The following is a 26,564-nucleotide window of genomic DNA, read 5'->3' as shown; positions in this document are numbered from 1 at the left end:
AAAATTGCGATACAAGATGTCAACACTTGTGTGGCGTGTCAATCGGTGAGAGCCCATGACATCAATAAAAATACACGATTAAGTACGAGCAGATTCATAGAAAAGAAGAAAAAAAACATGAGTCTTGCCGGGCTCTTCATTTGACATGCGGATCAACCTTTAATTCACAATGCAAAATCGGAGGCACCTCTCGGGTTCTCAATCTGGGTTCGAGGTCCGAGGTCCGATGCTCTTTTGGAGGCGCTTATGCCATTGTGTGAGTGTTGGAACTACTCTTTAAATAAAATTTCACAATATAAAATCGAGTGCATTGTAATTTTGGAACATATATGTTATATAGACATCATATTCATCGCTCGCTTGAGGGGGTCACCGGCGCCAGGGCCAGCATGGAAGACGAATTTTTAGGGCTGACGGTGTAGATTTATCAGATTCTGGCATGTTTATTTGCTTATTAAGGTAGTATGAACTTAGCGGATACTATAGCACTGGATTTTACCAATTCGTTTTCTTAGATAAATTTGCGGCGAGTCTTCATATATCTAACCGTTTTTCACCAGCACCTGATTGCAGAAGACGAAAGTAATAGAGCCGTTTGACTTTGCATGGCTGCTGATCCTGTCGTCGCTCTTTTTAAGGCCTCCGCACACACCACTCCATCTCCACAGCCTTTTCCTTGCCAACGCACACACGAGCACAGCCTCCGGCTGCCTCTCCGCACCGTGCACGTTCCCGCCAGACCGGAAGCTAGCCTTCCATGAAGGCGTTGATGTCGCGCCGCCGCGGCGCGGCCGGCGGGCTGCGCATCAAGAAGAAGGCCCGCGGGCTCATGTGCGGCTGCGGCGGCACCAAGGCCGTCTCCATCTCAGACGGCTCCGACAGGTCCCCCATGGCCACGCCGCCCACCGCGGTGTCAACCACTCCTACTGCCACCATGTCCTCGACCACGATGACGACGACGTCCAAGGCAGCGGGAAGAGCGGGAAACCGGGCGGCGGAGGCGCCCTCCTCGTTCTCGGCCTCGTCCTACTGCGCGGACACCGACGACGCCCGCAGCAGCATGGAGAGCACGCCCAGCCTATCCGCGCTCCTGCGACAGCTCGGCGAGCTCGAGCGCAGCGTCCGCTTGCTGCATGCCGCGGCTCCCGATGGCGTCGGCGGCGGGGGCAGGCGGCACCGTCGGACCGTGAGCGAGGGAGTCGGCGGCGGGTCCGGGCGGGTGGAGGAGAGCGTGGCGGTGGTGAAGGAGTCGGCGGACCCGCTGGCCGACTTCCGGCGGTCCATGCTGCAGATGATCGTGGAGAAGGAGATCGTGGGCGGCGCGGAGCTCCGGGAGCTGCTGCACCGGTTCCTGTCCCTCAACTCGCCGCACCACCACCACCTCATCCTCCGCGCCTTCGCCGAGATCTGGGAGGAGGTCTTCGCCGGGTACGAGCGCACGCCGGACTTGCTCGTCTCCCACCGCAAGAAGAAGCACCTCACAAGGCGTGGCGGTTGATTCGTTTGTTGCTCCCGTCCATCCCAGCCGTCGTTTTCTTCTTCATGGGACGAGAGAGAAGAATGTTTCTAGCTACTAGGGTTTGATTTTGTTGATTTCTTCACGCACTATATTGGTTCCATACTTTCATCAGCTTTGTGTACAAACGATCAGTGTTATCTGAACACCTCTATCTAATTTCTTTTACTAAATCAGACACTCTGAATTCAAATCGAATTTAGATTTTAAGTTGTATTTCACATATTCAAATTTTCTTTATCAAATCAGATTCTGACATTCGTGTGAGTTGATTTCTGAAAGGCTCCTCCAAATGTCCTGCTATTTCTTATCGAAGCTGTTTCCAGACTTCCCGTTTTCTTCTCTGCACGTCGTTTGTAGCCAGTGGTGAACCGATGAATCCTCGCGAGTCGGCGACGGAGTGAACGAGGGCGGAAAATGGCTGGTAGAAATGGCCAAACGGAGAAGAGGCGCCCGTGATGCCCGGGGATGCTCGTTGGCACTAGTGGCCTGGCTCATTAGGTACGGTGCGAAATGATGGTGCCTTTGGCGTGCGCGGCAACCGCGACGAAATGCTCCGATCGGTCGTGCTCGCACGGACACGTGTAGTGATCGTGCGCGTACGCCGAGGGTCCCGGGATTGATCGAAGCGAAATGTTTATTTCCCCACGCCTGCTAATGATCATGCGTCTGAAAATGAGATGGGTTTCCTTCATCGCGATCCGACGCCGCCGAAGATGCCGTTGGAGGAGCAGGGCAGGGCAACGTGAGATCATTGGGAGGTTGAAGAAACAACCCAATCTTTGATCTTCATCCAACAGTCACGATCCATCACCGATACAATAAAGAAAATAGGTGTTCATAAAATAGTAACACCCTTAAAGATGGCAATAAGTGTGACACCAACATACATAATAAAGAAAATAGGCGGCCATAAAATAACAACACCCTTACTTAAGATGGCAATAAATGTGACATATATGGTTAGTGCTAAGAGCGGATACCAAATCCATTGTCCACGGGCATACCTACGTACCCACGAGGCCGCTGTTTGTGGTGGCGATGCAAGAGGTGGCCTTCGTACCAGAAACACATCTCTGATGATGCCATCAAAATTTAGCAACAAGTTGTTGAACACACCAAGTATTATAAAAAAATTCATATAGTTTTTTTTTATCATGGTTTGAATTTTAAAAATCAAAAGTTAAGTAAAAAAGAACACAAACATACAAAACGATGCAAGTATATCCTATCCTTCTTGCTAGCTTACCAGTTCGCTCCTGTGGTCCTGGAGGAGAGCTTGACGAGCACGGCTACGCTAAGGCCGCCGATGACGGCGATGAGCGGCACGACGACGAGCGTGATGAGCGTGAGCTGCCAGGCGGTGGTGAGTCCAACGACGAAGCCTGCGACAAAGGTGGTCATGTAGTGGATGAGGTTGTCGAGCTTCTCGCTGATGGTGTCCTGCACGATGACGGCGTTGGCGTTGATGGTGTAGATGAATGGGTGATGACATGGGCAGATAGGGTAGTGGGGTCTTGCTATGGACAGATAGGGTAATGGGGTCTTGCGTCACGAACCACGTGGGAGGAGCCGTGCTGGGGGGTGTTCTAGAGGCGACTCCAGAGGTGAGCGTTCGGTGACTCTGAGGCGATTTGGCCAGCCCCCTTGCCTCCATCTGTCCTCAGTCACCGGAGAAGGAGGGTGGCTCGATCATCCAGTGTCTAGGTTAGTATTTTGTTTTTGTAGCTTAATAGTTAGGTTAGGTTAGGGATCCTCATGGCATGTATGTAGTATGGGTTATACTGCTCCCTTCCTTTCTTCCTCGGTGACGACGCTGGTGACAACGGTTTCCCTAGTGGATCGAAGGTGAGGTTTGTTCTACTCCGCTTGTATCTCTTGTATCTCGAGTTGGAGTTTTTTGGTTTCCGCTTCGGCGGTTTTGTCCCTTTTTGGGGTTCTTTGGCGTTCGTCGGCTTGGATCTGCCCTTGGAGCTCGAGATGCTAGATCCAATCCCTAGCAACGAAGATACGACCGTTGGCCATGAAGTGATGTTGGGGCGTTCAGTGGTTCAAGACCGTGTCGACTTGTTCGACGTGTTGCAGTTGGCGGCGAAAAAATTTATAGCTTATTCGTCGGGACGAGATTTGACTCGGGGCTTTAACTTTGACGTTCCTATTCACCAATCTTTGGTGTGGCGAGACGTCAAGCAGCGGTGGGTCCAACTAGCGGCGACGAAGATGGCCTGGCGGATCCTCCTAGGACTTCAATGTAATTTTTGTTTTTAAGGTCCCCTGGCTAAGGGGCTAGATGTAATTTCACTATATATATAATATCCAACCCGTTTTTCTCAAAACTTGCTTGGTGAGTTAGATGCGCATTTCCAGCCCGACCAGAATCCTTGCCGAGGGCCAGTAGCACTCCTGGGTTTTATCAGGCCCACCACAGTAGGGCCGAGTCAGAACTGCATCTCGTGGTCGTGGAGCGCACTGGCGGGCCTAGGAACCTCCATGGACCGGCATCGCGGCGCAACGATTTCTTGCCAGGCTCGTGTCTCCGTACGCGCCGTGTTACGAGCCGGCAGCAGCTTACCGACGCGCGCCACCGTTGGGGCTCGGGGCATCCCCGCGCGGCGCGGCTGGGGCACCACTCCCGCGCGGGCACGCGGCGCCGTGCGGAGCGCGGCGCTCGTCCTTTTCGGCTCCGTTTGGTTCGATGGATGAATCCATCCGCGAGATGGCTATCCACGGAAGCGTGGTGTTTGGTTGTGGGATGCGGATAAAGCGATCCGGGCAAAATAGAATATTAGCTGGGGACGTGGGATGGAGCGATCCGGCAAAACGGTTGGAGCTAGCCATCCAGCTCGCTCCCACACTAGTGTCCGTGCGTGTGAGTTTGTGATTTTTATTTAACTCTTAATTTTATTTAAAATATAAAAGTGGTTTAAAATTTTTAAATATTTGCATGAGAAAACTAGAGTTCACTAACTTGTTTTAATTAGTTTGATAAAAAAAACACACATCATTATTTAATTAACATTTTTGAAAAAAATCATACTTTTATAACTTTTAATAATTTTTAATATCTTAAATAATCTTCTCATGTGATGTACTAATTTATAAAAATATTTTCAACCCTATACTATTTGATGAAAAGTAAGTTCTTTTGTAATGCTCCATTTATATGTATTTTTATCATTTCATGTGATATTTTCTTTTTAATTCAATTTGAATTTAAACCAATTCAAACATACACAAATTCATCTAAATACTTATGAAATGCATATAAATATAAATGGATCATCATATACACTATAATCTCACCAACTAAACCGAAAATTAGCTCATCCTATCTATTTTAATCCCACGAATTAAAAAAAACTGACTCATCTTACCCATCATAAAAGAAATATATCATCTCATCCTTACAAAATATAAATGGCTTATTCTTTTATCTAACCTCACGTTGCAACTAAACTCACCCTTCATTGCGTCGTGCCGCGCAAAAGGAAAACAGAAACCTGCAGAGGTGCCGTCAACTCCTACCCGGACCCGCGACTGGCTCTGCAGTGCAGCCGAAGGGCCCAGAAATGCTGCACGGCCCGGCCCACTCCGCATCGCCCGCGGCCGCGGCCGCCGCCGCCGCCGGGGTTGGCGGCGGCGCGGGGCAGCCGCTGGTGGTGACACTCAACTGCCTCGAGGACCCGTCGGTGGAGCAGGAGGCGCTGGCGGGGGCGGCGGCTGTGGAGCACGCGCCGCTCTCGGCGCTCTCCGCGGGCCGCGTGGAGGCCGCCGCCGCCGTGCTCCTCCCTTCGCTCGCCTTCCTCCCTCGCGCCGCGCAGCGCCGGCTCCGGCCCTGGCAGCTGCTGCTCTGCCTCAGCTCCCCCGACCGCGCCGCGGACGCCGCCGCTGCCGCCGAGCTCGGGCTCCGCCTCGTCCAGGTCGACGCCAACCGCGCCGAGGAGGTCGCCGACACCGTCATGGCGCTATTCCTGGGACTCCTCCGCCGCACCCACCTGCTGTCCCGCCACGCCTCCTCCTCGGCACCCGCCGCCGGGTGGCTCGGTTCCGTCCAGCCCCTGTGCCGGGGCATGCGGCGATGCCGGGGGCTCGTGCTCGGAATCGTCGGCGTCTCCGCTGCCGCGCGATGCCTCGCCACACGCAGCCTCGCCTTCCGCATGAGCGTCCTCTACTTCGATCCGCTGTACGAGGTGCTGGATCCGCCACTAACACACTCAGCCTATGATCTGTACTGCTACTTTCCTGTTTCCAGTATTGTTTATTCTAGTATTGAACTGCTGTGGTGCGCCATGTGCATTGCTAGTTTAGGTGATTTGAAAATTTCTGAAGTGTGCTCTGCATGATTAGTGGATATTTTGCTAGTTTCCTGCGTTCGTTTCATGTAAAGGTGATGTGATTTTTGGCTTCTGGTGTGATATCTTCTCGCTACTTCTAGATTTATAGTGGTCCTATTTAGTGCTCCTGGCCTCGTGGGTGGTATTAGTTGAACTCCTGTTGGTTATGCCTTTCGAGTATCTGGCAAGAATATGTTTTATGCTGGAATTAATTTCATGCGACCAGTTTATGTTGGGGCTTAGATGATGAGACAATTGAAAAGATCTGGATTTTCCAATTGCCTGTTTAGGTTAGCCTGAACTCCTAGTCAAACACTTTGAGAGCTAAAGGACTCATTTTTCTTCCCTTCCACAAGATTTTGACTAGAGTAATTTTCGTTCAAATGATCAGATAAAAATAAATTTGCTAGGTTGTGTTAGCTTTCATTGTGTGTCTGGATTATTTAACCTTGATAATGAAGTCAAGCATGATATAGATCTGACCCTGTTAAATGTTATGACATTACATGAAGGCTACTGGGAAACCAAAGCGGCCATCTATTGTATTTCCGTCTACTGCCAGAAGAATGGATACTCTCAATGATTTATTGGCAGCAAGTGATCTTGTCTCACTTCACTGTGCATTGACAAATGATACAACACATATACTTGATGCCGAGCGCCTGCAGCACATAAAGCCTGGTAAAACAGTTCCTTCCCTGCTTCCTTTTCCTGTTTTACCTCTCTTATTGGCATTCACATGCTCTCTGCAGTATGAATTAGCGTATATATTTCTTTGTTCATGTTATAACACACACTGAATGACTACCTTTTGAACCCTGCAGGAGCTTTCATAGTCAACACCGGTAGCTGTCAGCTCATAGATGACTGTGCTCTCAAAGAACTGTTGATTGATGGAACTATAGCTGGATGTGCATTGGATGGAGCTGAAGGTCCACAATGGATGGAAGCATGGGTATGGAACTTACCTTGGACACAACCAAAGTTTATAGGGATTATGTTAAACCAATCACAATGTTATCTGTAGTCAAATAACATCATCTCATGTACTGGTCTAGTCTTCCCAATATGCTTTCACTGGAATCTTGTTTTTCCCACCAAAGGCAGTGATGTCCTAGAAGTTTATGGTATGGTTTCCAATTTACTCTATTGTGGTATGTGATCACTATTTAACATAATGGAATCTTTCAGTGGCGGTAGCGGAATTCAAGCGGTATACAATAGGAAGCTTGGTTTTTGTACTCCAAGGAGTTCTTCATTCCATGAGGAGGTATAGACAATACAATCAGCTAGCGGACTGGACCCGCCTCTTAGTTCAAAAATGAATGAAAGATACACAACTGTTGACTTAGAAGAGGAAAGGACAAACAATTGACATACTCTTTAGTTTTCTCGGCCTGCGCACGTATTATGGATGTTTTATCCTTTAGTGCAGATTGATGTTTAAATATAGGAGAGCGCATTTTACCCAACAGGGTTCCAGTCACCTTTCAAAGAAAATGATTAACAGTGCTAATCATGTTTTTATTGATCACTCACAGGTACGCGAGATGCCAAATGTATTAATTCTTCCTCGCAGTGCGGACTACAGTGAAGAAGTGTGGATGGAGATCAGAGAGAAAGCGATCGCAATATTGCAGTCCTTTTTCTATGATGGTGTTGTTCCAAGCAATGCTATTTCTGATGAAGATAACGACGCAAGCGAAGTTGGATGTGAAGATGATCAACTAGTTAAGAAAGAAAAAGAACGTGCTTTACAAGTTTGCGATGGTGAACAGCAGACAGAAGAAAGCCAATTAACTACAGAAACTGACAAGAGAAGAGCCATTTCCCAGCCTGAAGAGCCTCAAGCTTCAGGACAGTCTGGCTTCAGATCAGAAGGAAGGCGCAGCCGATCTGGAAAGAAAGGGAAAAAGAGATCAGCTCGCCGTAGCTCACAACAGAAAATGGATGAATTGTCAACTGTAGAAGGAGGAAGTAACTATTCCTCACGTAGAGATGATGATAACCAAGTGTTAAGTTCTAGTTCACGGTTTGCTTCGCCTGAGGACTCCAAAAATAAGCAGAAATCTTCTGTTGAATCTCCAATGGAAATAATTTCTGAAAATAAGTTACCTGCAGGGCTTTGTAGAAAGCCTCCTGAAATGCTGAAAGAAGGTTTTGTTATTGCTCTAAAGACGAGAGATAATTCAGGTTTTTATGTTTCAAGAGAGAGGGTCACTGGTGGTGGATGGTATCTTGATGCGGTGCCAAGCGCTACAAAGAGGGATCCTGCCGCTCAGTTCCTAGTCACATTCAGAAACAAGGTGATGTTTTTTTGCCTTTCTTTTGATCTGGTTTTATTTGCTTTGCTGTTACCTAACCTGCCAGTTAATTTCGATTGGATACCATACACAGATACTGATAATACGCCCTCTATTTTTCAGGATACTATGGGTTTGCGATCTTTTGTTGCTGGAGGCAAACTATTGCAGGTATCAAATTTTTAAGTTGGTACTCTGACTTAAGATAATGTGAGATCTGAATATAGTGTTAGTGAAGTAAGGAGGATACTAGGCAAGCCGCTATGCACTGTTTAGTAATTGGTAGAATTGATTGGGCATACGTGTTCACATCAGTCTTGATGCTTTCGTTACTGGTCTATTTATTTATTTCTTGCACATAGTTATCTACCTGATTCCATGCTTTGGCAAAAAAGGTGCTGTGCTGTTATCTGGTATACTGCTTCTTGTTTCATCCTTCTATTTGTTTTGAATGATTTACATGTGCTTGTTCCGTGCCCAATTTCATAGCAGGAAGTTCTAAAGGTTGAAAAACAGGACCTTGTTTGATTTGTATGTATGATCTTATTTATTAGATGTATTAGAAGTAAAAAATTGCTCTTATTTATTTAAAGTTACACTATTTTAAAAAGATATATAGCTATATCTTCCCAGAGTGCCTCTATCTCATCTGCATTTAGCGTATGCCACATTTTACAAGGCACAATATCTTTTTTTTTTTCAGTTGGTGACTAAGGTTAAAACGGGGTGTTTCGGTAGACAAATAAATTTAGTAGGGGGCATGTAGTCATCTTTTGCTTTTGTTATAGTCTCACAAGTCTAAAATTGTTAATTGTCAAATGAAAAATAACAAAGGATGCCTTTTTCATCATGTAAAGTGAAATGCTTGGTCAAGGTTACTGTTTCTATATGTTTAACTGATTTTTATTATTTTGTCAGGCTAACAAGACCGAGTTCGTTTTTGCAAGTCATTCTTTTGATGTTTGGGAGAGCTGGATGCTGGAAGGGTCCTTGTCAGAATGTTGCAAACTGGTCAACCGCAGAAATTCTTTGGTATGCCCATTTGTCGTCACCACTCTCATAATAACATAGCAGCAATTTAAATTAAGATACACAAATGCCCAATTAGTGGTAGTTGTATACAGTTGCGCCTCACAAAATAGGCTTCATTCATGTCCAGGGAGTTCCATTTTTGAAACTAACATGAAATGAAATGCTTGCGTTGATACTTTTCGTTGCTTATACCCTTCGTTGGTAACATTTAGCTTCCTGACGGCTGAAACTTTCTGCAGGCCGTATTGGAGGTCTATATTGAGGTCCTGGCAGCTCGGAACGAAGAAGATGGTGTCACTAGGTGGCTTGACTAATGCATCCGATCTAGGGCTCTCAAAGGAACTGACTCAATACTTAATGTTGCCCACTTTGGTCTGCTCCCAAATTTCTCTTGCCAAGTCTTCAGTTTTGGCTATTCTAGATTTCTAGCGCAGGGACCCCGCAGAGTCACTGTGAATTGTTCAACAACCTGCTGTTGAAAGTTGCATAAAAAAAAATCACTATTTAGTACGACAAACTCAGTTACTATTCCCCATGCACAATCCAGGATGGCTGTATCCTGTATGCAAGTGTGGATTATTCAACTAGTTTATTGCCTTTTTTACTGAAAGATATGACCAAAGTACCACACTGAGTATTACATGATCAGTAGCAAGGCGCACAGGACTTGCAGTATCCATCCCTGGTGTCCAGTCATTTCTTCTTCTGCTTCGCCTTCTCCTTCTCAATCTCTTCTTTCCACAGCACGGGCCAGTTGGCCCGGGCCTCGTCGATCCCGAGCAGCGACCCTTCCTTCTCCGGATCCCAGCTCGCCGACAGCGTCCCGTAGGCGATGCCGAGCGCCGACGTGCCGAAGGAGACGAGGATGGTGAGCAGCGGCAGCCACGACGGCACGTCCACCCCCTGGCCACGCTTGAGCGCGTCGTACACGTTGAGCAGCGCGACGCCCGACGCCATCGGCACGCCCACCGTGAACATGATCCGGCGGAGGATGCGGTCGAACACGGGCTGCGGCAGCTCGTCGTCGTCGTCGTACCCCTCCCCGCCTCCGCCGCCGGCCTTGGCGGGCGACGACGCTTCCATCATCAGCTGCCGCTGCCGCTGCCCCAGCTCCTGTTGCCGCCGCCGCTCATGCTGCTTCTCCTTCCGGGTCTTCTTCTTGGACGGCACCGCGCCGGTGCTGATGCTGCTGTCCGTGGCCGCCGAGCGGATGGTCGGGGCTCGTCGTCGTCTGGAGAGTGGTGAGAGGCTGGACGTGGAGTTAAGCGCCCATGGGTGGTTGGCTTTTGCGGTCGGGAGAGCTGCTTGGTGGAGTACGGCCGCCATGTCTATGCGTGGTCTCTCCGTTGGAGACGACGAGCTCTCTCGCGGTATGGTCTTCCAGTGCGTGTTCGGCTCCGATGATAAACGGGCCTTATCGCCATGAGCGAGTGGTCACGCGTGTCTACGATAATCTAGATATGCTTTTCGATGACAGATGGACGAAACACAAGAAATATCTCTGTTCCATATCAGCATGCCGGGGCCCATCTGCTAGTGAGAAGGCCGCTGCCAACTTGGCGTTCCCAAAGCTTTGGCGCACGCCTTTTGCTAGGGCTGTAAAAAAACTTGATGCTCGCCGGCTACTAGAACTCGATTTTTTTTTTTTTTGCGGGGTACTAGAACTCGATTTGTTATGGGTTGAATTCGAGTTTGATTTTGAGATATTAATCAGCCAAGCTCAAATCTAGTTACAAGCTCGCGAGCTTATCGGGTTCGGAATAGTCAAAAGCTCGGCTAACTTCAAAGGATGTCCGTCAAGATAAAACCGGTATCTATTCACTTTAGCTAATTATTTTTTTTAATCTCACTATACAACTTAAAGTTCAATCATACAAACTTAAAGCCACGTGACTACATACACATGTGCCTTATAGATAGGGTTATTAAAAAACCTCGAGGCTCGCGAGTTACTTGAACTCAACTCAAAAAACTAACAAGCCAAACTTAAGTCTTATTGTAAGCTTGGCCAGATCTTTAACTTGAATCGAGCTCGGCTCGAGTTTCTATCAAACTCAAGCATGAGACGATGGACTCGCTCGAGCTTGACTAGTTGATAGCCCTACATTTCGCTGTTTCCTAAATCGAGGCCTCCCACGCGCGGTGTGCTGACCCGCACACCGACGCAACGTGCTGGAATCCCCTCACCGCGCCACCTACAATCGGCACAAGGGGCATTGGTACATGGTACAAGTCGTTGTTACTGGCGCCGTCACATCCTGTCGGAGCCGTAGTCAAGATCCAACATGATGCCTTTCGCGCAGTGGCGTAGCCATTGTTCGAGAAGCAAATTCTATAGGATCCTGTCCTACAAAAAACCCTCTCCTATGTGATGATATATGTTCACTCTCTCTCTCTTTCTCCTCTTTAGCCCAGCCATTGAATCATAAGATGGATGATATGGATAAGATCTCACAAGGATCTTTCTGAACAGAGTCCTATAGAATTTGTTTTCTATTGTCCGCTGCTACTTTTGTGTTCAGGGCCTGAAGAAAGCCTTGGGGGATAGGGTGGACAAGGATGAGAGGACTCTGAAGAACAAGAACACCGCACTGCATGACACCGATGGCTACGACCGAAAGAACCGTGTTCTGCACGAGCATGACGCGGTCATATAAGTCAACTGATATTTGCATCAACCGACCATGGAAAGTTGCCTCAAGGAACTCGCCGCAATTATCACCAGAGATTTCAATTTAATTTTACAAAAAAAAAGTTCATCGGCGAAAAGATCGAATTTTTTCATCCACTGTTACATGAGTCACACATGTCCATGAAAGAAAATTTCAGAATTAGATATTTCGTTTCCCTTCAAAATTCATGAAATTTCGTTGAAATTTTAACAAATTTTTAATGCCTGGTTATCACTTCATTTTTGACGCTGGGTTCTGTATCTCAAAATTTGTCGACGACGAGCTCACCGCCGTCATGGCTGATCACGATGTGTTCGACGTATTGCCGCACTTGGACGTCATTGCCTATGTGTCTCCACCACTGTCGTTCTCCACCTAGAGGATAGAGGAATTCTGCGAGCAGAGTGCTGGATTCACTCCTCCGCGCCGCGCCATGCTAGTGATTTGTTGGGGGTCAGGCCCAAAGCAGCGACGACTACATCTCGTCGTGAGTCGTCACCATTGTCTAGAACTTAACCGGCCTTCTCAACAAAGGGTCATTTTTGTAAAATTTCACTTGTAATTTCTTCTTGCCCTTTTATATGGGACGTGGAGGAACGATCGGACGGTTCGAAGTTACCTGTAAACCAGATCATGATTATTAATCGCAATCCAAGTTTGAGGTGTGTTTAAACGTACACTTAAATAGTAGGGCCTATTTTACAAAATAGCTGCTGCCACTTTGCCCTACTCCATTTCAAGCCACACATACTCGATCCGACGGCTCAGAGTTCTCCAAAATTGGATCATAACTATTAATCACGATCCAAGTTGGGGCATGTTTGAAATATTACTTAAACACTAGTGTCTATTATGCAAAATAGCGGCCGCCACCTTTGTTGACCTCGTAATGCTTCGCTGATGCCAGTGAGCCCTCCTTCTCCTCTTCCAGTGCTTGCTCCTCCGCCTCCATAGAACCGCCACGGAGCCCTTCACTATGCCACGAAGAACTAGCCACGACGAGATAAGTTCTGCCAACAATGCTCTCATTGCCCTCGCATAGGGATAGCAATCCTACCCACAGGTATCATGCTCGATGGGCACGAGCATGAGTTTGAGATGTTGCCCATGGGTACGACAGGTCAAATACCCGTGAAATCGTGGGTCAAACACGGATATTACAATTCGTCCATGAGTACTCACAAATATACCCATGAAGCACACCCCCACAGCTCAACCAAATTCCTTCTATCTCTAGCCTAGCCCATCTAAATCTCTAAACCCAGATCTTCACTCACTCATGCAATTAGGCGCCCCAAGCCGCAGAGCGCAGACACGTACCCCAGCCGCTGCACTCACACAACGCACCTCACCCCAAGCCCCAACCCAACCGTCACCCCCGGGTGTCACCCCCAGCCAGGTGCCATCCCCAAGCATTTGTCGATAAGGTCCTGATCTCTCTCTCGGTCTCTCTCGATCTCTGGTGTTGTGATTTGGTTCTAGACCTTCCGATGAGGACAGTTAGAGAAGAAAGTGAAAACCCTAATACTTTTCCTCCCCAAATCATGTTCTGATTTGGTTCTGCACCTTCTGGTTCGTTCTTTGATTTGGTTCTGGCTCTTATAGCTTAAATGATAGCTATGTTTGGTTTCATCGACAAAACTGAAAAACTCTAATACTTTTCCTCCCTAAATTGTAAGTAGAAAATAAGAAGCACGTCATTTTTTAATATGTATGTCCATAGTCATTGTCTCAGTACTAAATATAATCGACACAAAACTAAATACCTGAAGAAAGCTAGCCATCAATAGTCAAACTATACAGACCATTTCAATTCCAGATTTTATGGTCACTACATTTTATCATTGCAATTCTGTTTATATCTTAGCTTTTGTATTTTAAGTGGAGTATATTTGTACAGGAACCAGTAGGTTACTTATGCAAATTAGGGCTTTGCTAAATTTGATCTAACTGAGAGGGATTCTAAAGACATACTTGTTAAATACCTGAGGACCGATAGATATTGATACCTGCAAGTTCTCAGGTGTGCTAGGATTTTTTGATTTTAATATTATCATAACTTTATCAATGACATGTGAGATCGATGACTTATAACTTAATATGTTAGTAACAAAATTACGATAATATTAAAATCAGAGTATCCTAATCCATATCGGATACCATACTATCCGTCACCTTTCGCGGGTACGAATCAGCTGTACCCAACCCGTTGCCATCTCGCGCGGCAGCGCAGCGCCGCGGCCGCTCGCGATGCGTTCGACGAAACGCCGCGCCGGGATGCCGTCTCCTACGCCGCCATGGTCCGCCAACACCTCGAGTACCTCGACCCCCCGCGCTCGGTGGCGCTCTTCCTTGCAGCGCCCGCGGCTGCTCCCTCTCGACGCCGTCATGCTCGACCTCGACGGGTACGTCAAAGGCTGGACGCGTCAATTTCTATTCGCAGACGTCCCTACCATGTAGAGGCCTCGGTTCCTCAAGCCTCACACGCTTTCACTTATCCGCCGCCGCCCCTCCCATCCTATCGCCGTGCATCATTGTCTCCCCCCCCCCCCCCCTCTTTTCCTGAACCACTCGACTCCATCTTGCTTCCATGGCGGCGGCGAACGAGCCAGAGGTGATCCGTGACAAGGCGGCGATGCGCGCGTGGTCGCGCCGCCGCCGCGCGGAGGGGAAGGCCGTCGCCCTCGTCCCTACCATGGGATTCCTCCACGACGGCCACCTCTCCCTCATCTCCGCGGCGGCGGCGGCCTCCGCCGGCCCCGTCGCCGTCGTCGTCTCCATCTACGTCAACCCCAGCCAGTTTGCCCCCACCGAGGACCTCGCCACCTACCCCTCCGACCTTGCTGGGGACCTCCGCAAGCTCAGCGCCACCGGCGCCGTCACCGCCGTCTTCTGTCCCCTGGACCTCTACTTCCGCGGCAGCGCCGGCCGCCCTACCGGCGCGTCCGCCGGCGCTGTCTCCTGCCTGGAGGATGCCGGTGGGTCTGGGCACGAATCGTGGATTCGCGTGGAGCGGCTCGAAAAGGGCCTGTGTGGGAGCAGCAGACCCGTGTTCTTCCGCGGTGTGGCCACCGTGGTAGCCAAGCTGTTCAATATCGTGGAACCGGACATCGCTGTGTTCGGGAAGAAGGATTATCAGCAGTGGCGCATCATCTGCCGGATGGTAAGAGTTTGGCATTGACACATGCATGCACCTTGTTTCGTTTAATCGTTTATAATTAGCGTCTGTCAAGTTCAGATGATGATGTAGTTATGTACACAAAAAGACATCCTTCAAGTAACACGGAAGTGGACCATGAACGATGGTAACTATTTTTAGAGTTTTTGCTCCAGTTTACGGCCTTATTCACCAACTTGCAACCTGGTAGGCTGGTACACAATGTCGATTAAAGGTCAACTTTTTCTCCAATTAGAAAGTTCATTTTGAATTGATATTTTAGCGATTAATTTGCTTGCTTCGGTTTTGATTCGTCACTTCAATTGTACTTCCATATGATGTGTGTTAGCTATTTGATTCAGAACAGTATGTTGCTTGCTATTATTGAGACTCTTGCTACTTTCAGGTTCGTGATCTTGATTTCGCCATAGAAATAATTGGCTCAGAAATAGTTCGAGAAGCTGATGGTCTTGCTATGAGCTCCCGCAATGTACACCTATCACATGAGGAAAGGGAGAAGGTCTGTCTTTTACTGAAAACTGACAAATCGTTTTTGTAATGAATGTTTTGACTATTGCTGTACTGCGATCACCAAAAGAAAGAGAACTGTATCAACTTGTTATAGTTGGGCAGGCTAGTTCATTGAACAAACTTGTGATCTGCTTTTTCTAATTGGGGCTCACACAACAACTCTTTGGCATTGGCCTTGTGCAAAATATACCAACTTTCTTCGGACGTGTTCAATTGACTGTAGGTAAAAAGTTGAATTGAAGTAAAATTGCAGCCTTGCAGGAGTAACTTGCCGCTACTGTTTTTCATTTTTCTTCTCTTTCTGTCTGCAGATTTGTCACTTTGCTAGCACAACAATCTTAAGGCGGTCCATATGACTAGATAGGCAATAGAGAGTGAGAGATATGATGACTTCATCTATAACATGGCGGGGGAGAGCTACCTGTAAAATTCCTAGAGCTAGAAAAAACATTTATTTTCAAATTGTTAATTACTTGTACTACATTATGGTCAGAAGATGATGGTAGTTTTTTATATGTTCCATTGTCCGACCTCAACATTTTTGGTGGTGTTTATGTCCATTTTTGTTTTATTGAAGTTTTGCTGCACTTGGAGGAATGTACCTTTTACTTTGTTCCTTTTCAAGATAAGCCTGCCTTTTAACAAGTGGTGATTTCTTAATTCTTCTGTAGGCATTATCCATCAGTAGATCACTGGTGAATGCCAGAACTGCTGCCCTGAATGGAAACAATCATAGCCAACAAATAAAACATCAAATAGTGCAGACGCTTACTGAAGCTGGCGGTCAGGTCGACTATGTTGAGGTAATGTTCTTGGCTTTTCCATAGCTGCTCTGAGTTATCTCTGTGCTGCCCTGAGCAATGATGTTCCTAGACCTTTTATCTAGTGATCGTGTTTCTCTATCATCTCATAGTGTTTTTTGTTCTTACTGTTTTGTGGCATACTGAAATTACTGACGCTGGTTTTCTGCTAGAGAACTTTTGAAAACTGCATGTTACACTTGTGCAGTTCATAATCAAACAGCAAAGTTTAGTGTAACTAAATCCTTTCGTTATTACAGCCAACTGCTGGCTTGAGGACAAAGTGTTTTGATTTCGTTATTTTTTATTAAATTATAATGCCATCTCTAGGGACGTTTTTTAATAAAGCGATTTAAAAATGAGGATATCTTTTAACATGTAATGGACCTGTTATGTCAACGCAGATCGTAGATCAAGAAAGCTTGGTGCGTGTGGAGAAAATCGATCGTCCCGTCGTCATCTGTGTCGCCGCATGGTTTGGAAAGGTCAGGTTAATTGACAATATCGAAATCCAGACAGCATCCTGAGATTGAGGTGGCTCAGTTTCTGCCTGCTTTGGCATTGAAGATGCAATGCAGTCACGGCTTCTTTCTTTACCGGTCCAAATTCCGATACACTTTCTTGTTTCAGTACCTGACTGACTGGAGTACATGTTCATCCTTAGTATTGACTGTACAATCACATATAATACAGAGCTGATACAGTCCTTAAAGAGTGCGTTTAACTGTTGTCAGGATTTCGTGGCTGTAGCGTGTTGAAATCCCTTGTCCTTGATAATCTTGTTTGATGTTTGCCCTCAGGTGTGTTCTTGGGGTGGTGGTGTTCCCCGTCAGGGCCAGTGTCTTACTCCTGCTTTTTAATATAATAGGCAGTCGTCTGCCTGAGTACGCAGGCAGCTCTCTCCTGTATCGCCGAGGAGCTGCGCCTGACTACCTCAGCTTGAGCCCGGTTCTCCTGCACTCACATTTAAGCTCCTTGAACTTGCATTTTAGTTAGCCGTTGAGGGAAAGTGAGCCTTTGCCGCAGTCCCGTCAAGAAGGGAACGAAGTAGTAACAAGCTACTGCTCCATGTGAAGGATTTAAGGATGGGATCGGCCAGAAATTGTGGGGCCCGAATGAGCATTGAGCTGGGAGGAAGAAGCTGTTTATAGCAGATAAAAAACGATCAACAGGGGCCAAAACGATTCATGCAAGTACGGCGCAGCGCCATGTGACTAGTTTCTTCGGTAGTAAGATCCAGCATGGTAGGATAACTGCACTGGTTTCTTCAGAAAGAGGCAAGACAAGACGTACCTTTGTTAGTTAAATCATAGAGAGAAGTTGCTGATCGAGCATTAGCTGGGGACGGCTTCACATCCTGTTCTGTGCTTCCTCGACTCCTCAAAGGCGACTCGATGGCGACCCACTTGCTTCCCTAACTCCCTCCTCCACCGGCCTTGGCTCAGCCGCTGTCGCCACCGCCAAGGGGTGACAGCGGCAGCGGCGGCGGTGGTGGCTCCAAGCGGTGGCCGTCCCGTTCCCCCCACCTCTTCCTTCTCCTCCTGTAGCTGTCAAGTGCTGGTGGATCCACACTGCTCCTCATTGGATCTATCTTTCTGAGTGGTGGATCTGGCTGGTGGCGGCCGGGCTTCGCGTGGATCCGTTGTTGAAGTAGTCTTCTTCGCCAGGGTCGGATCCTGTGATGGCGGCCCTTGGTCGGCTTCACGCGGGCACTGATGGGGGGCTGCAGGCGGCTGTGGTGGCGCGGTCGTGCGGCGCTCCTCCGTGTGGTTGTGCTCGGCTTGTTTTGCCAGGCGCAAGCCAGAGGGGGTGCCATGGCCGCTGCGTCGGATCTGTAGGGCATGGCCAAGGGGGCCTCCGTCGACGATGGCTTTGAGCTCGCCGTCGAGCTCTGTACGCTAGCCTTCAACACTGGGCCCATCGTCACCGTCCTCTACGCCGACCAGGCCCAGGCTTGCATCAGCTCCTCCACGCAGCTGTGGTGGCTCTTTTGTGCTTGCTGATTCGCCACCGTGTTGCCGGCCGTGTTGTTGTTCCCAATGCCGTTCTTCGCCGTTGCGGTTTTTGGGGCGGAGGAGTTGTGAGGGAAAGTCTTGTCCGGTTGCGTGTTGATGCCGATGATGTTGGCGCCCTTGGGCATCATCTCCTTCCTTAAGGTGTCATTGCGGCGACCCCTCCTCCCTTACGGTGTATCCGGGTGAAAACTCTGACCGGTTCTTCGGTCGAGCGACGGCGGCATCATCATCGCTCCCTTACTTAAGGCGTCGCCTCGAATGCACATCACGCTCTTCGGTGTCTATCTTTTTCCTTTGTAGGTTGGCCCCTATGTCTTCGTCTCACAGCGATTCTTCATTCCTTTGTGGCGCTTCTCGACAAAAGTTGGTTCCAATGTGAACTCCTTCGAAGCGACGCGCTACCGACCTGTGTGTCAGTAAGGTGCGGCGTGGGAGCTAGGCTTCGCTGACTGTGTGAGAGAGTAGAGAGATGCGGCATGGGAGCTGGGCTTTGCCGACCGAGGTTGTGTTGTGGCGGCATGGGAGCAGGGCTCCGCCGACCTAGTTGCGGCGGCGTGGGAGCAGGGCTCTACCAGACGAGTTGTGTGAGCGTTAGTAGTTTAATCGTTTAGCACGCGAGTTGAGTTAGGTTGGACTTATCTGTTGGTTGGTTGTACCTCTGGTGTGGATGTCGTTCTGTTTTTCGAGGTTGTGTTATCGTCTTGGGATTTCTGCCGATTCTTTTTTAACCGTAAGGTTGTAAGATTTTCGGGTCCAATTTCCCTTATAAATCGAGTCAACTTGGCTATTTTGGTCTTTCTCCTATCTTAATGCAATGATACGTAGATCTCCCGTGTATTCGAGGAAAAAAAGTATTAGCTAGGGATAGGATTTTGGTTTCAAGATCGCCGTATACTTGTATTGTTATTAGTCATTGTTGTCATAGAGTGAATACAATCGTAGAAGATAAGAGATCATCTTGTGCGAAAACATTTTTGCTATTAGCATTCCCAGTGTCCCAGATTGTCACTCTGCCTGGCATAGGCTTCCATCACCTGCACTGTTCGCGTTCGTAGCTGTCTGACGCCTGAGGAGACAAATCCCGAGCAATCTTGAGCTCCTGCAGGTGATTGCAATTGACAAAAGTGGTCAATATCATATCAAAATGCCATCAAATTAAACAACTTGAAAAGGAAAAGACTCAAAACATTGCGATTGACGCCCATTTCAAAACAACCGAAAGATTCTCTGAATCCTATTTGAAAGTCCGAATTTTGACAGCTTTTGAATCTAGATTAAATTTTAGTGTTCTCCAAATTAAACGTCTATTTGTTCCACAGTGCGTTTGCCTGCTACCTGGGGAAGTACGTTTGTCCGTTGAATTCTGCTGACCTTCAAGATCCTGGTGATGCGCTGGCTGATCAAAACCATCGGTGCTGAAACGCTGGCCGTTCTCCTGCTCCCGATTGTGGGATGGCCGGCTAATTCTTGGGCATTTTCCTAACGCCATTTCTTACAGCATGTTACCTGAGATTAAGCAATGGATCAGAGCGATACAGCAGGAACACGTACATACCCGGCTTGCATGAAGGGACACTACTGCAGGCGCAGATGACCATGTTCTTGTTTCTGACCTAACCACGCCGGTGTGCAGTGTGCTGACAAATCAAAGCTGTTCCATGCAGATGACAAGTTTTCCAGCAGATTTTTTTTTCATCTTGATTTGATTGTGAAACGGATGGAGATAGGAGGTCAGTGCGCTACTGCAGATGACAAGCTTTCCAGCAGATTTTTTTTTCCATCTTGATTGTGGACGGCATGCATTTCATATACCGACCACCCCCGACCGCCGACTCTAACGATCTCAGCGTACGCCCTGGTGTCTTCGCCTCACTGCCTCCGACGCCCCCCTCTGATCGGAGAACCCAACCTGAACGCTCGGCCATCTGAACTCTTGCAGGCGAACGGAGCTGTGTGCGTTCCAGAGTGATCGCCTCGATGGGCGGCGACTCGGCATGCATCTCCCTCGTCCTCCCGTCCGTGCGCGCTTGGTGACGCGGCGTGCCACCGGAGCAATCGGCGCCCACGGTTGCTCGTCAGAACCGTCTCGTCCAGCCGTGCCAAAACCACGTAGGCGGCCGTCGTGACCGGATCGAACGGCTGGCCGCTGGTCTCCAGTGCAGTTCCGTCCGTGCAATCTGCTTTTGTGTGGGTGCTGCCGCCGATCGGCTGCTCCAACCTGGAAGAGAGAACGCCGACGCGGTCCGGAGCTGCCGGCTGTTCTCCTGCAGTCCTGCTCGCAGTACGGGCTGGCTAACTGACTGCCGTTTTCTGAACTCTGTTCTTTTACAGTGTTTCACCTGTGCTTGGGCTATGTGTGTGTTCACTGTTCGGTGGATCATTGATAGACAAACAAAGGCGTGTTGTCGAGCACATAAGTTCCCTGGACACGAACACAAATGTTAAAATCTAACTCGAATTCGGGTCTCTGATTTGGTAAAGAAAATTTGGTCACGTGAAATACAACTCGGTATCTGATTCGAATTCGGAATGTTCGATTCGGCAAAAGACTTAGATATGAGTGTACAGATAACACAGCTTACAGCTAGATGAATGGCCAAACAAGTAAACTGCACCTCCTCAGGGCTCAGACTGCATACCGCAAGGGAGCCATGGACAAGAACCCTACAGGCATACACAATAAGAACTGAAACCAGTTCAAACTTCAGACATCAAAACACAATCGAAACACTAGTAGGAACACCAAAACTAGAGTGGAATTGGCAACTCAGAGAGCACATAAAACAAAACGTTAAGCTGGCAGAGCCTAACCCTCCTATCACTCGTTAGCGATTTCTCATTTTTATGGGTCCCTCTACCTGTCGTTTCCGGGTCTGAAATTTCAGTCGCTAATTCACCACTGAGTTCCCTGATTTCTACCAGATTTTGAGTCGTCAAAGAAGTGCAATACTGTGGTCGGTATTTGGAGCCCCGACCCTGCTGGTTGCGTAAAATTTCTAGTTTTTAGTTCCCCCTCCACTTTTTGGTTTCGAGCCTCAAAGTGGCTGAAACGTTGTGTGTTTTTTCTCTCTTATATTGACCATCGCTGTGAATAAGTTCGGATTTGTGCGTCGATTTGATTGCTAAATGAAGTGAAATACTATCGGTGAATCAGGAACCAGGGTCCCTGAGTCCCGAGACCAGATCAGCAGTTTGTCATGTGGCGCCCTCCCGCGGAGATCATCTCCGCGAGGTACGAAAAGACTAAGTCCCAAGAGAGGGTGCTCGGGGTCATAAACAGTGGTCCCCGAGTACCCGAGTTCCCCGAAGATCCGCGAAGACTAAGTACCAGGAAGAGAGTACTCGGAGCCGTGAACAGTGACCCCCGAGCACCCAAGTCCCCCGATGACCAGAAAAACCGAGTACTAGGAAGGGTGTGCTCTAGACTGCGAACAGTGGCCCCCGAGCACCCGAGTACCCCGAGGACCTAAGGAAGATAGTTCCGGGAGAGAGCGCTCGGGGCCGTGAACAGCGACCCCCGAGCACTCGGTTCCCCGAGGACCTGAACAGTCAATTCCGAGAGAGAGTGCTCGGGACTATGAACAGTGGCCTCCGAGCACTCGGTTTCCCGAGGACCAAGAAAGGGCATATCCGGGAGAGTGCTCGAGGCTGTGAACAGTGACCCCCGGACACTCGGTCCCCCGACAGCCTAAGAAGTCCTTCGCCGATGGCCCCCACAGAGGTCCGACGGTAAGGTGTCAATTAGTGAAAGGCCCGATGCCGCATTTAAGAGGGCGCGTGGCCTGTCACTTTCAACTGCTCCTGCCACGCTCGGTGTCAGTCCCTGCCACGGCCTAACAGGGAGGCGTGGGGATATTTAATGCACGGGTCCCATCCCGCGTCATCCGGCGCGCCTCGGGATAACATCGTGAGGCCCAAGGCGCCCCGCCTACCGCCCTGCTGTGTCAGGCGTACAAGACCGAGCGGGCACGTCGGGCCGTTCAGTGGCTGCCCGGTGGGCCCTCTCTGCGGCGCCCGTTGCAGAACGACATCATGATGATCGAGACCGGGTGGGGGCGCGTTTTCAACCCCCCGTCACTTCGCGCAGCAGCCCATGATGGTTGCTTTCCATTTATGACGTCTTGGAACTCATGCCCTCCCTTTCTGGGCACGCTACCGCCTGCGAGTATTTAAGAGGAGCCGGTGGACACGGAAAAGGGGCCCCGAATCACCCCAGACAAAGATCAAAGACAGAAGAATACTCCAGTACTGAAACTGCATCTAGGCCCCCTAAGTGGGTTTTGGCTTATTGATGACAAAACGATTAAGGAACTAATATGTTTATCTAAGTTATGGACAGGTTTAAGTATTAGTTGAAAAGAGAAGTGACGTTTGACGCCCGTCGAAACAAATAGAGAATCAACGAAGAGTACTCAATAGGATTTAAATTTTTTATTTTTGAAATTGAGTCTAGGATAGCCTCTCTATTAAGAGGGTTGCATTTGATTGCTTGATTAGTGTCTCAATGCTCAAAATATCCCTTAGAACTAACTTGTTGAGAGACACAATCACCCACGGATACTGAGTTAGTTCTTCAAAAATTCACTGAGTCCAGATACTCCGGTACTCAGTGTTTAGTTCGGAGTCTCCGAGGTAGACTCCGGCAGAGAGTCTCGGTTCCAGTTTATTTTTATTGGAAAAACACCGGAGTGTCCAGTGTTCACCGGATATTCCGGTAATTCTTGGGTTATTAGACCGGAGTCTCCGAGGGAGACTCCGCCAGAGAGTCTCGGTTAAGTTTTTATTTTAATTGAAAAAGACCGGAGTCTCCGGTGTTCACCGGATACTCCGGTACCTGGAGAGACCGGAGGGTTCGGCTAGTCTCCGGACTTAGTGTTTTTGGAAGCCCTGTCAGGACCGGAGACTCCGGTGTTCACCGGAGACTCCGGTAACTTAACAGAACTGTAACGGCTAGTTCTGACACGTTCTGTGACCGTTCTGACGCCGTTTTTGGATTTAGGGCCGAATACTCCGGTCAGTTCTGACAGAACAGTAACGGCTAGTTTTTGAGAGAGGGCTATAAATGCTCCCACACCCCATGGCATTTAGGGCTTGCTGTTGCTGATAAACTTTAGACCTCTTGAGCACTTTAAGAGCATTCAAAGACCCTCCAACCACTTCTAATGCAAAATTTGCAAAAATTTAGAGAGTTTGTGTTTGGAGAGGGTTTAGCCACTTGAGCATTGAGTTCTTCCTCGAGCATTCGCTGCGATCATTTCTCTTGAAGCTTCGTGCTTCTAGACGGCAAGGCATCGCTCATAGAGCACCCAAACTTGTGGAGTGCCACGGGAAGTTTGTAAACATCTTCGAATTGAGTAAGAATTTCTAGTTTGATCTTGGTGGTTGCTAGAAGAGGATAGGGTTGGAAAAGATCCGGCTCTTTTTGAGCTCCTCAACGGAGACGTAGGCACTTCTTTGTGAGGTGGTCGAACTCCAGGATAATATCTTGTGTTCGTATTCGTGCAATTTATTTTATCGTGTGAAATTTGTGATTCTTCATACAAATTGCTCTAGTGATCATCTTGCTAGTGTTAAGTGTTATTTTAGCTCTGTGATATCCAGTAGACCTAGCTTCAACCTTAGATTCTAGTTACTTGCTTTAATTCATAGTTGTTATAGAATTCCTGTATAGACCGGAGACTCCGAACTAGATCGGATACTCCGGATCAGACCGGAGTATCCGACCTTCACCGGAGTATCCGACAGATTTAATCCGCTGTTTTAGTTTTAATTTTCAGAAAAGTCTATTCACCCCCCTCTAAGCACTTTCAAGTACAAGCACAGAAGCTGAGATCACCGAAAAACAAGGAGCCCGAAGCTTTAGGATAGACAAATATTCTTGTAACCAGCAACATCCCTGAGAGACATTCTCAGTGCATTTATAGCATCTACACAGGAGTAGGGTATTACGCTCAGTACGGCCCGAAACTGTCTAAAAACCTCCATTACATTTACTGCATTCTGCATCCGATCATCCATTCCACCTGTCATCGCATTTACGCCCATTTATTTCTCCCGCAAGACAGATTCAGAATCATCCCCTGACCGAATCTCAAAGGGATCCCTCCATATCCCTGTTTTAGGAGTTTACCCTCCGACAAATACCGACCACCTCTGATTCTAGAACTTCTCCTTTTTACTTTGTGTGCTGTTTCACAATTGCATTTCCCATCTCTGTGACTTTTCTCTGAATTTTACGTTGCGATTTGGTTGGAAAACAAGTGAATTTCGGGTTCAGGGGTTGGAAAACAAGTCATTTCACAAGGATTTCTGGCGGTAGAGACCAAGAGTCTGAAAAGATTTTACAAGAATTTAACAGAAATTTCAAGGAAACAACAGAAATTTCGTCCTCCAGTAAGGCCTTGTATGGTCTGCTTGACTTGCCTGCATCATCAAAGGTCTTCGTTGCCAGCAATCAAAATACAGTAGCAAGTCTGGTGTAAGTGTGTGCTTATGGCAGGAATTGAAATTTCAACGAAATTTCACAAATTTTGGGAAACTTTGGAGGGAAACGAAATATGTTGTCGGTGTATTAGAAACCAGGGGTCCCTGAATCCCGAGACCGGGCCGGCCATCCGCCACATGTCACCATCCCGCGAGGTCCACCCTGCAGGATAAGAAAAAAACTAAGTCCCGGGGGAAGGTGCTCGGGGCCGTAGCCTCTAGGTTCCCGAGCACCCCAGTTCCCCGATGATCCACAGAGTCCAAGTACCGAGAAGAAAGTGCTCGGAAGGTTTCTCACTTATCCCCGAGTACTGTAGTCCCCCGATGATCCAAACACCGAAGTGCTCGGGAGAGAGTGCTCGGGGCTGCACGTGGCAGCCCCCGAGGACTCGGTTCCCCGAAGGTCCCACCGAAGTGCTCGGGAGAGAGTGCTTGGGGCTGCACGTGGCAGCCCCCGAGGACTCGGTTCCCCGAAGGTCTCACCCAAGTACTCGGGAGAGAGTGCTCGGGGCTGCACGTGGCAGCCCCCGAGGACTCGGTTCCCCGAAGGTCCCACCGAAGTGCTCGGGAGAGAGTGCTCGGGGTTGCACGTGGCAGCCCCCGAGGACTCGGTTCCTCGAAGGTCTCACCGAAGTGCTCGGGAGAGAAGGCTCGGGGCTGCACGTGGCAGCCCCCGAGGACTCGGTTCCCCGAAGGTTCGCGCAAGATCGTCCGACGACCCGAAGGGTCCCATCGTCGGGGTGTCAGCCAGTCAAAGGCCCAATGCCGCATTTAATAGGCACGCGCGGCCTGACATCCTGACATTCTCAGCTGCCCACGCTCCAGTGTCAGACCCTGCCATGCACTGGCAGGGGGCGTGGGTCCATTAAATGCACGGGTCCCGCCCGTTTCATCCGGGTGCCTCGGGATAACGTTGCCAGAATCGAAGCGCTCCGCCTGCCACACCGCCCTGGCAGAAGAACAAGACAGGGTGGGCACACCGGGCACCTCTGAGGCTGCCCGGTGGGCCCCCTTAATGGCACCCGAGGGCATCCACAGTGGCGGGTGGTCGGATGCGAGCCGCATTTTTCCACCGCCCCTGTCACTTCTCCAAGACGGAATGATGATGCCTTTCTCCGTGGCACCTTGGCACTCGCACCCCCTCTTTCCCATTCAGGATATGTCGAGGTCGGCGCGCCTATAAAAGGAAAGAATGGAGAACACATAAAAAGACAGACCGTAAGAAAAAAAAGAAAGAGGATGCAGACGCTCGAACCAGCTCAAGCCAAGTCAGAACACGAGAGCCTCAAGCTCTCAGTAAGTGGCTCTCTCTTGTAACCAGATACATCCTTGAAGAATTCCCTTCAAGGATAGATATAGCACTCACACAAGAGTAGGGTGTTACGCCCCCGTGCGGCCCGAACCTGTCTAAACCCCGGTGCACCCATCTTTCTCGCACTAGGACGATCATCTCCCACCAGCCACTGCATTTATTTCCGTTTCCCGCTTATTTCCCAAAACAAGCTCGTTCAGGATCATCCCCCGGCCGAATCTCTAAAAAAAGGGTATCTCGAGATCCCTGCGATAGGAGTTCACCCTCCGATATATGTAATTCAAGATTTTTTTTTTCATTGACATCAGATCCGCAGACGAAATTTCCAAAAAAATATAAAACAAAATTGGTGTGAGTGTATATATGTATAGGTGTAGTAATGTTTCTCAGAAAAAAAAAATACAGTACC

The 26,564-nt window shown here is 48.6% G+C and overlaps 4 protein-coding genes across 5 annotated transcripts; 3 read left to right on the top strand and 1 right to left on the bottom strand.

The window, feature by feature from the left end:
• The first annotated feature begins 669 nt into the window (after positions 1–669).
• LOC133903054 (transcription repressor OFP8-like) lies at positions 670–1,710 on the top strand. Its single transcript, XM_062344396.1, has one exon. It carries the CDS (start codon positions 758–760, stop codon positions 1,496–1,498), a length of 741 nt encoding a protein of 246 aa, XP_062200380.1. The 5' UTR covers positions 670–757; the 3' UTR covers positions 1,499–1,710.
• Positions 1,711–5,016: 3,306 nt separating this feature from the next.
• Positions 5,017–9,795, top strand: LOC133903052 (C-terminal binding protein AN-like). Of its 2 annotated transcripts, none has more exons than XR_009907192.1 (7): positions 5,017–5,706; positions 6,363–6,531; positions 6,675–6,805; positions 7,392–8,156; positions 8,277–8,324; positions 9,101–9,185; positions 9,425–9,795. XR_009907192.1 is itself a non-coding variant. In XM_062344395.1 (7 exons), the coding sequence occupies exons 1-7, from the start codon at positions 5,086–5,088 to the stop codon at positions 9,497–9,499; spliced, it is 1,923 nt and encodes a 640-aa protein (XP_062200379.1). In that variant the 5' UTR covers positions 5,019–5,085; the 3' UTR covers positions 9,500–9,795. The 2 variants fall into 2 exon arrangements, 1 of the variants encoding a protein (XP_062200379.1); XM_062344395.1 differs by having other exon boundaries at positions 5,019–5,706; positions 9,072–9,185.
• On the bottom strand, positions 9,762–10,628 carry LOC133903055 (uncharacterized protein PAM68-like). Its single transcript, XM_062344397.1, has one exon. The coding sequence runs from the start codon at positions 10,509–10,511 to the stop codon at positions 9,879–9,881; it is 633 nt and encodes a 210-aa protein (XP_062200381.1). The 5' UTR covers positions 10,512–10,628; the 3' UTR covers positions 9,762–9,878.
• A 3,437-nt stretch (positions 10,629–14,065) lies between these two features.
• On the top strand, positions 14,066–17,081 carry LOC133903746 (pantoate--beta-alanine ligase). The gene is made up of 4 exons (XM_062345200.1): positions 14,066–15,020; positions 15,421–15,534; positions 16,217–16,348; positions 16,750–17,081. Exons 1-4 carry the CDS (start codon positions 14,448–14,450, stop codon positions 16,870–16,872), a joined length of 942 nt encoding a protein of 313 aa, XP_062201184.1. The 5' UTR covers positions 14,066–14,447; the 3' UTR covers positions 16,873–17,081.
• Positions 17,082–26,564: the final 9,483 nt, after the last annotated feature.

This window comes from Phragmites australis, chromosome 21, assembly GCF_958298935.1.
Source record: "Phragmites australis chromosome 21, lpPhrAust1.1, whole genome shotgun sequence".
NCBI classification, from domain to species: domain Eukaryota; kingdom Viridiplantae; phylum Streptophyta; class Magnoliopsida; order Poales; family Poaceae; genus Phragmites; species Phragmites australis.
The sequence above is the reverse complement of the archived record's forward strand: the minus strand, read 5'-3'. Positions and strand labels throughout refer to the sequence as shown.